The sequence below is a fragment of the Fukomys damarensis genome, unplaced genomic scaffold, assembly GCF_012274545.1.
Source record: "Fukomys damarensis isolate Sample0158 unplaced genomic scaffold, DMR_v1.0_HiC HiC_scaffold_38, whole genome shotgun sequence".
Taxonomy (NCBI): domain Eukaryota; kingdom Metazoa; phylum Chordata; class Mammalia; order Rodentia; family Bathyergidae; genus Fukomys; species Fukomys damarensis.
The window spans coordinates 51,781,054-51,790,776 of NW_022900950.1; the positions used below are offsets into that span (position 1 = coordinate 51,781,054).

At 42.3% G+C, this 9,723-nt stretch overlaps 1 protein-coding gene across 3 annotated transcripts in view; it reads left to right on the forward strand.

Annotated features, from left to right (window-relative positions):
- Positions 1-2,737, forward strand: part of Tsc22d1 (TSC22 domain family member 1) — a 118,316-nt gene extending 115,579 nt beyond the window's left edge. For 2 of the 3 annotated variants that reach the window (XM_010637054.2, XM_010637063.3), the window contains 2 exons: positions 899-950; positions 2,087-2,737. In XM_010637054.2, the coding sequence (XP_010635356.1) occupies positions 899-950; positions 2,087-2,344 (310 nt within the window). In that variant the 3' untranslated portion in view covers positions 2,345-2,737. Of the gene's footprint in view, positions 1-86; positions 504-898; positions 951-2,086 lie in introns of those variants that run through there. The other variant, XM_010637062.3, reaches the window with a different exon arrangement.
- The last annotated feature ends 6,986 nt before the right edge of the window (positions 2,738-9,723 follow it).

Here is a 9,723-nt window from a genome sequence, read left to right on the forward strand (position 1 = left end):
GCGGCCTGGGCAGCCCACTAGGGAGACGGGAGGGGGGGGGGGGAGAGCCGGCGGCGGGGAGGGCGGGGAAGGCGGAGGGCGGGCCTGTGAAGAGCCGGCCAATCGGCACGGCGCTGCCCTGCATATATGTTGCACTGAAACCAGGAGACCTGGTCTAGAGCAGAGTGAGCCCCTTTCGGTTCCTGGAGGCCTCGCGCCGTGCTGGGATCCACATCTTCCCTGGATCGCCAAGCCCCAGAAGCCGGGTTTCTTTAAACCAGGGCTGTACTTTTTTCTCTTCCCCCGGGCTGCAGAAAGCCAGATTTTTGTCTAGCTCAAAGAAGGCTTCTGGTTGCCCCCCCTTTTTTTTCCCACGAGGGTGTTTTTGGCAGCAATTGTATGAAATCCCAATGGTGTAGACCAGTGGCGATGGATCTAGGAGTTTACCAACTGAGACATTTTTCAATTTCTTTTTTGTCATCTTTGCTGGGGACTGAAAACGCTTCTGTGAGACTTGACAATAGGTAAATGTCGGCTGTGATAGTTTCCTTAAATTTACTTGTAAGATGCTTGTAATAATGTGGGTAAAAGCCAGGCAAATTCCTTTGTCCATTGCTGAGAGGTTTCTGTGACATAGATGTTGCTTTTATAAATGTTACGAATTGCCTTATTTTCGAAGGTCTAGCCAGAAAACAGGCTTTCCCACATTATGTAATTGAGCCTTTTGTGGCTCCCTCAAATAAGGAAATGCCTGGATATTCATAAGTGTGGCTGGTATTTTCTGGAGGGCGACATATTTCATTGCATTAAAGACTATTCAAAATATAATGCTAGTAACATCACAGAACGGGGATATCCATCTTTATCTTGGATGTTTTAAATTTCATGTTGTCAATGTTCTCTTTTCAATCTTTTTCAGCTCCTCTGGTGCAAGCGTGGTAGCCATCGACAACAAAATCGAGCAAGCTATGGTATGTACTGATTCAAAATTGTTAATACTAACTGTGAGCCCAGTACAAAAAGCGAGGGGTCTTCAGGTGCAACCAGAGCACCCCTTACGTTCAGATGATGTTGACCGCTCCTCATACATTTAGAAATGCTGGCACTGTCTTCTGCCAGTTTGAAGCCACATACCGCGGCTGCTAAGGAGGGAGAAAGGGGCCCTGGGGGTGTTAGACACGCACCTTTCTTGGGCAGATTTCACATAAGTAGGGATTCTAGACGACCCTTTTTATTAGGAAGCAATGCCCCAGTGTCTTTTTCCGTTGGTCCTGAGCACATCTTTATGGATGTGGCTTTACTAGGAATCCTAAGGTTTTACTAGGGAGATGAGGGGGAGGGGAGTAGAGCTGGGGATCCCGGGAAAGGGCCCTCTAATGGTGCACAGACAGATCCCCAGATAATGCGTGCTATTGCGCAATGAAGGAGAATTGGAGAAAAGTTTTGTTTTCTCAGCCTGCGCCTGGATTTCTCCTATTTTTTTATTTCCTCTTTGGCCGTTCTTTGTTATTGGAGCAGCGCCTGTGGCTCTTCTCACGGGATTTTCTGCCCACTGTTGCTAGGCAAACTCGAACCTTTAATTCGGAGCTATAAATAACTTGGTCTCCTATTGGCTGCGATGGCTGCCCAGGTTTCTGTGATGTCAGCTTAATCTCGAAGGGGGGTAGGAGTGCTGGGGGTGGAGGGAAGAAAATGCGGCAACATGCACTGTAGGAACTGGCTGCAGCCAGTACTGAGGGAGGCGTCTCTGCAGACCTGGGAGGGACTTGGGGGCGGGGAGGTGGACACTGGGCTGCGGGCCTGGAAGTCCAGGCAGCTGGCTCAGGAACAGGCTTGGGGAATGCAAGGCCCCAGGCAAAGAAGCCCTGGTGCTTTTTGCCATCTCCAATAGGAAACTGACTGTATTCCTCTCTGGCTAATATCTGCAGAGAAGGCATAGAATTTTTAAAAGCTTGAACACTTACATATTAAACTTAACTATTGTATAGTTATATTCATATTTCCCCAAGTGTCCTTTAGAGAACTTTAAGGACAGAATATATAGCTATGCAAAAATAACTCTAGAAATGTAGAGTCCAGAAATAGTTAAACTTATTTTTTCTTTCAGGATCTGGTGAAGAGCCATTTGATGTATGCGGTTAGAGAGGAGGTGGAGGTCCTTAAAGAGCAAATCAAAGAACTAATAGAGAAAAATTCTCAGCTGGAGCAGGAAAACACTCTGCTGAAGACACTGGCTAGTCCTGAGCAGCTTGCCCAGTTTCAGGCCCAGCTGCAGACTGGCTCCCCTCCTGCTACCACACAGCCACAGGGGAGCACGCAGCCCCCTGCTCAGCCAGCATCCCAGGGCTCAGGACCAACTGCGTAGGCTGCTGTGTCCCCATGGAACTGGTTGCTGCTATCTGATCTGAACAGATGGAGAAGATGTACTAGGGAGAATCACATCCACAGTCACCCATTTCATTGCTTGCTGCAAAAGAGACGTGAGACTGACATGCCTTTATCTCTTTTTTCCAGTATTAAGCACTCCTAAGCTTTGGGGTTGAAGAAATGTATTAGCCGGGTGAATTAAAGGTTAATCAGAGAATTAGCATGGATGTACCCTGTGCGACGGCTTGGCAGATACCGGAGGAATGGTTTAATTTCTGAGGAGCCGAGTGCCTTTCCATCCCTTCCCTGCTGTCCACCCCACTTCCAACAGTGCACTCTCCTTCTTGCACATAGTTTACTGCATGGGGTCAGGAAGCAGCGGAGCTCCTCACTGGACTTTGCTCTCTCCTCTCCTCCCACCATGAGGAACTTGAAAGGGAGGCAAGAGACAAGGCAAATGAGGAGGAATGCAGTTTATTGTACAAACTGATGACTGTCACCCAAATACATTTAAAAAAAAAAAAAAAGTACTGTGCCTCTTTTTCTGAAACAGCAGATGACACAAAACTATTAGTGGAAAAATGGTGACAGGTAGCTGAAATCTAGGCTATCTTACTATGAAGGTTGTTTTGCTTATTGTATATTTGTGTATGTAGTGTAACTATTTTGTACAATAGAGGACTATAACTACTATTTAGGTTGTACAGATTGAAATTTAGATGTTTCATTGGCTGTTTAAAGAGGTGTGGATTGTCTTTTATATAGAGATCTACATGAAAACTAACAAAACCACACCTGAAGAAATTTTAAGAATTTGACACAGTTAGTCACTTTGTGTAATCTGAAACCTAGCTGCTGAATATCTTAAGGTAAATCTCTGTTCTCTGAAGTTTTTTGATTGAGCTAGTTGAATACTTTGAAAAGTGATCAATTCTAGCTAATGAATCGATTTCCCAGTAGGATTCTGCATATTACCTGTATAGTAGTCATAGGGATATGTTTCTGTGCATGTTTGTTACACAGTTGTAAGGTGTCCCTGTATTTAACTGTTGTACTTGTCAACTTTCAATAAAGCATATAAACTGTTGATAAACAAGTGTTTCCCTATTACAGTGTGAACATAATTGCAGTCATTTTCACAACTATTTTCATGTAAAGTTATGCAGTTTGGCCAGTATAGACTTAAAAGGGAGAAAGGGTTGCACAAAATAGGGGTGCCTATGATTTGTCTATAAAAGTGAAAGGAATTAATACTGAATTGTTCAATCAGTAAGAAAAGAGATGGGAGGAGACAGCTCACTTTTCACTACTATGTGATTTAGATGAGTGGTTTCACCCCTATGGGCTGAGGAGAACTGAAGATACTGTCTTAAATTTCCCTTTGGCTTAAATTCTGGGAGTCCATGATGGTCTTTATTTTCCAATGGGTATTGAACAAAAGGGGAATGATCCTTATTCTGTGTATAATACCAATAATAGTTCTAGAATCAAGATGAAAATTTAAAAAGCTTATGAGAGAACTCTGTTACCTTGGTTGAGGTGTCTTTCATAGAATGAAATGAGTTTCTAACTCCTGGGACAGTAATTTGTTTTGCCCACATAGACATATACCAGGGGTTGCCTACTCTGGATTTGAGGTGGGACGTGGTGATCAAGAGAGTCCCTCACAGTTAAATTCTGTAAGACTGTCAAATGGGTCACAGTGTAAAACACTGGAATACTAAAGCAAATGGAATGAGCCTGAGAGTTCCTACCCTGCTCTAGGTGCAATGTCACTAAGCAAGTAAACAGGGTGGATGGACTTGGCTCTGTAATCTGTCACAGGACCTCATCATCTGCCCAGTGGGAATCAGGCATGTGCCAGCTCTAAGCCTTACCTAAGTCCTTGCAGGATGAGGACTTAGTTGTTTGAATCCTTCATTGCTATAACGTGGAGCTGGCGGGAGATTGGTAAGTGGACATCAGAACTTCCTGAAAAGAATTGTTAGTGTGCCTGGCTGCTATGAAGTGGAAATATGGAAAGAGTGAACTGCTGACCATCACAGGCTGATGGCAGTTGGCATGAAGAGGTTTGGGAAATGTGGAGAGAGGACTTTAAAAAATCATTATCATATTAGATAACTTCAGTTTAAATAAAGTAATTCCATTTCCTTGAAAAAGAAAGCGATAGTGGACAAACCCCTAACCATTTCAAGTTTTTTGTTTTTAATGAAGTTCCTTAATACTTTAGGTGATAATTGTGGAATATTCAAGAAACCTCAATCTCTTCTCCATTATTTAGTAGACCTTTGGGTCCTATTAAAAATGCAAAACTCATCAAATTTTGGTAGCTGAATAATTGTATGTGAAATAAGAATGAATTATGAAAATCAAAGATGTTTTTATACACTTTTTTTATTTTAGTAGTTACTAAACATGCTTTTAAGTGATTGACTTTTAAGTGACTAAGAATATTTAGTGATTTGAAAAGGCAGTTTGCTGCTTACAGACCTGACTGGGCCTTGTCAGCCTGTGGGTTGTTATATAATTGATTATATCACACTTGTTCTGTGGAGCGGGAACAATTTCTAAAGAGAATGGAATGTTGTAGGAGCACTGAGTGTTCACGACATCAGCAACTGCTGTTCAGTGAAGGAGAAAGAGAAACATGATTTTAATGAATGCTGGCTTTCTGTTTCAAATTAACAATGTTTATAATTCAGTAACTGTGCTTTTTTTTTACATACTTTAGAAGCAAAAATTGACTTTTCAATGTGAATATGTCACACCAGAATCAGTGTTAAATTTACACAAGATATGTGTATAAGTTCACCATAACTGAAATTAGAAATTAAAATGAATTTAAACTGCAAACACTACCAGTCCTTGTGTTACATAAAATAAGTAGTCAAGTCGGGTGTGCTGGTGCATGCCTGTAATCCCAGCACTCTGGAGGCTGAGGTAGGAGGATCGCTGTGAGTTCGAGACCAGCCTGGGCTATGTAATGGGTTCCAGGTCAGTCTCAACTACATAGTGAAACCCAGTCTTAAAAAACCAAAATAAATAAAATAAGTAGTTGAAGCTACTAGGGCCTGACAAGCTGAGTGCCTTTAGATGTCAACTTCAAATCTGTTCTGACAGCAATAATAGCATTAAGATTAGAATAGAGGCAGAGAAAATGAAGTTTTCTCTTCCTTTTAGACAAAATGCCCCGGAAATGGAGGTCTGCTGTCAGAACTTGGAAGCAGATAGTGCAGTAAGGTCCCTGAGTTGGTGGGCGTGCAGGAGATGTACGGAGCTGGGTGTGAGCCTCTTAGCAGCCCATGCCCTGTAAGAGCCAGCTGCCTAACCTTTGGGTGGGGAATGTAGCTCCTCATATCTGCTTCCCATTTGTAAATTAAAAATCACAAGGAATCTGTCCTATCTTAGATGCTACAATCCTGTGTTTCACAGTGACTTTATTTTCTTCCTATGGCCTTTGGAGGAGGGGATATATGTGTGATATGTGTTTGTTTACTTAACTTCTTGGAAGAAAATTAATTTGGTTTTAATCCTAGTTCTGCAATTACTAGCTCAGTAACCCCGGGCGTGTTATTTGCTGGTCTCTGTTTCCTCACACTTAAAAATGGGGACATGCTGTCTCCACAGGGGTTTTGGAAGGCTAATGCTGGAAGGCAGTAGGCCTAGAAATGGTTCAGAGCAACCCTTCAAAGAGTGTTAATTTCCTATTATTTTTGAGTCATTAGTCCTCTTGTTTATGTTTGTTTATATGTGTAATTTTATGTTTTTCACAGGAATAAAGCTGTGCCAGCTTGATTTTTCTAAGAGCACTTGATGTAGCATCTGATACTAGTGGCTGTTTAAACCTTACTAGGAAAGCACAAATAGGAAGAAAAATGTCCTTCAGAATATGAACAGAAATATACCATTTCATCTAAAAAGTAATACCAAATGACAGCTATTTCACTGATGTGAATTAGGGAAGTTGGAAACTTCCCATGTTTAAAAATGATATTGGTAGAAGCACATAAATGATTTCAGATGGGCAATATAGTTCTCAAATTATTAATTCCATTATGGAAAAAAAAAAATCTCTGTAAAGCAGGGCTGTGGACAGCCAGGCTGGAAGTCACTGAGATTTGTAATTGGGCCCTGCTAACGGGCTGCTGTTGAACCCAGGACCTTGTGCATGTTACGCAAGCACTCTAGCTCTGAGCTACACTCTTAGGTTAGAATCTGTGCGTTAGGCCAGGCATTTCAGACCTCAGTGTCTACCAGAAATGACAGATGACAGGGAAGTTCCTGAGTGAGTGAGGGTAAGGCAGTAGGAAATACAGTGACTGCAGCAGTTGGAGTGGATGCTCCATCTAACAGGGACTGGGTAGCTACCACTGAGTAGGGTTTCATCCACTTGTTGCCATGGGGGAATTTAAGCAGTATGTTGCCAGAACTTCCAATTATTCAAGATCCACAACTCTAGGGCTCTGCCTGGAAATTCTTGACTTCCTGACACTGTGCAGATCAAATAGAAGCATACCTAGTAATCAGGTGAGCCTATAGGCTGCAAGCTTTCACACCTGCTTTCTATCTTGTGCCCATCTCAAGAACTAGCCTTCTGCCATAAGCAGCTGCTCAAAGCAAGACAAATCAGGAAAACATTTTTGATGAGAGGAAGTGGGTACAGGCTCTCTGTTAAACTATGTGTTTATTGAATGTCATCTACATGCTAGAGATAAGTATAGTGAACAAGCCACAGTCCCTGTCCTCAAGGATAACTCACACAGATTCCTTTAAGATAAATGAGGTCACTTGTTTTCTGGCAAAATTTGCCTTCTGTGGTATAAAATCTGTATTATTTCTTCATTGTTTATTCTCAGGTGAGTCTTTGGCAAAAATATTTCTGGGAATTCTTTTAGGAGCTCTTGTTAACTGGGTAGCATTTCCTTGTGGTAGTATGATCCTACCACTTCATTATATAGCTGACTCATGGGGGGACCACTCTGTCCTATTGTTACATGAGTACATTCATTTCATGCCCCAATATGTGTTTGTAGTCTTTATAAACTAGGAGATCAAGAAAACAGATGATTCAAGGCCCTCCTTAAGGAACAAGGCTTTTAGGGTGCCAAATATAATGGTTTTCCTAGGAACTTAGTCCCAAAAAGTGGGACTTTGAGTGTTAAAACCAGGTAAATCCTGGGTTCAGTAAATAGACGAGCACTGAAGTAAGCAAACATTCCTGAGTTAGCCTGTAAGAAAATCATTCCCATGATTTGTTATTCCCTCCTGGGATGAAGACTTGGTGACCTTGGAGATGTCAGAGCCTTTCTGGCTTGGGACCCAGAATGACTGAAGAAGAATGTCCTCCTCCACTAAACCAAATCCAAGCAGCACAGTTTCAAGAGCAAGAGTGTCCCTTCCACGATTAGGCTCTCTAGAATCTTCTCCTACAGTGGCTAATCTTGGCTAATATGGAAGTCAGTACAGTACCTAGTGTGGAGTCCTGTTGTCGAAACACCTATATCCTATGGTACTGACAATGGTGGTGGTGATGGGGATGAAACTATTGAAGGCTAGAGAGGTTGAGTTCCATATTGTGAAGTGACAAAATATTTTCTAAAACTCATCTACAGTAATTTAGAAGACTGACCATGTGCGTTGTGTGTAACTCAGGAGCTTGAATTATGGAAAGCTGTTACTCCTCACTCTTCGGGAAGAAACTCTACTGAGTTACCTCTCCCATGTTTCTTGAGAGAAAGGTGAGCTCAGGAAAGAAGTAATTTTAAATATAGAGGAAAGAGAAGAAAAGAAATTTGGGGCTGTCTAGTATTAGAAAAGCCTATTGCTTCTGGGTCCCAAATAGTTGAAAATAAGACAAAAAAATCAGTAAAGGCCCATTAAGCTTTTCAGTGAATCAGGGTACTTCATTCCTTCACCAAAGAGGAGACAAAGGGTGTGACTCCTCATACGTGCCTTTTGTCACTTCTGCTGAGAGGGGGTCAAGAGAGAGAAAATAATACAAAACAAAATAGGTATGTGCAGAAAAATCTTTCAGGTCCTGCTACTGATGCACTGAATTTGATTTAAAACAGAAAAGGGAGACATAGGTTTTTGAGAAACTTTTGCTGCCAAGGGAAACACAGGCTAATCTAGACTTAAAAACAACACAACTTTGCTGGAATCTTTGAATAATCTGCAGGCCCCCAAATTTGCAAGAGCTGAAATTGGGCAAAGTGAGTGCTGAAAGCTGTTTAGTTCCTAAGAAGAGCATTCTTGTCATGGCCCATTTCATTCATTTTGTGGCCCCGGGGAATACTGGACAAGAGAGGCTCCCCACAAGTGGGGAATTATATGCCCAGAGAGAAGAATCAGGGTCTCACCAAATAACTCCCCCATTGCTAGAACATGGATCTTCTCCATCCCTGCCCATCAAAGTCCCAGAGTTGCCAAGGACTGAGGCCTCTAAGGTATCTCTAATGGAAGTTTCATTACAGCGATTGTGCCCGCTACTGAGCAAGTCAATGGAGAGGAGATACTTTGTTTTAGTACGCAGATCTCCAGATTTTAGGAAGCCACAGCCATACCTGCGCCTCAAGCGAAGATCTTGAAGTTGATATAGAAGTTAGATGGGATTTTGGGTTGTCGTCCCAGGAAGGGGAGTGTGTTCTATCAGGGCAAGAAGTTGAAATGCTTATTTGGATTCATTGGCAGAGATTGGCGGATGCTTGCCAAAAAATCTCTTCTGCTTCCTGGGCACAGAGACTGAATTTATTTACCAGATTCCCTTGCAGCTGGATTAGCCTGTGCAATTGAAATCTACCAAAGAAATGCGGCTTGTCATTTCTAGGCCGATGACAAAAACTTCCTCTGTGCAATTCTCCATGCTCATTCCTCTCCAGTCAGCTGGTTAGAGACAACTACAACCACTTTGAAAACCGTGTGTCAAAAACTGGCAGGGTATGGGCCCGGGATTTAGCTCAGCGGTTTGGTGGCCTGCATTGCAAGCACAAAGACCCAAGTTCAATCCCCGGTACCAAAAAACAAACAAACAAACAAAAAAACCCCAAACCAAAACAAAACAAAAAACTGGCAGGGTGAAGGGAGGGCAGGGACAAGGGGAAAAAATGAGAACCAAGACCTGTCATGTAAAGGTACAAGATTCCAATGATGAGTGTAAATGTACTGTATACCTAAAATGTACCAATAAACTCAATGAAAGAAAAAAAAGAAGTGAAGTGTACAAAAGAGATTGCCACTCTATCTTTGTTGACTTGGAGAACAAGAACAAGAAGCAAATAATTCAGTTCTAAGGAGAGAGAGAGAGTGAGAGTGAGAGAAAGATTGAGAAGGAGGAAGGTGGGGGAGGGAAGGAAGGAGAGAGAGACCAAGTTCTTACAT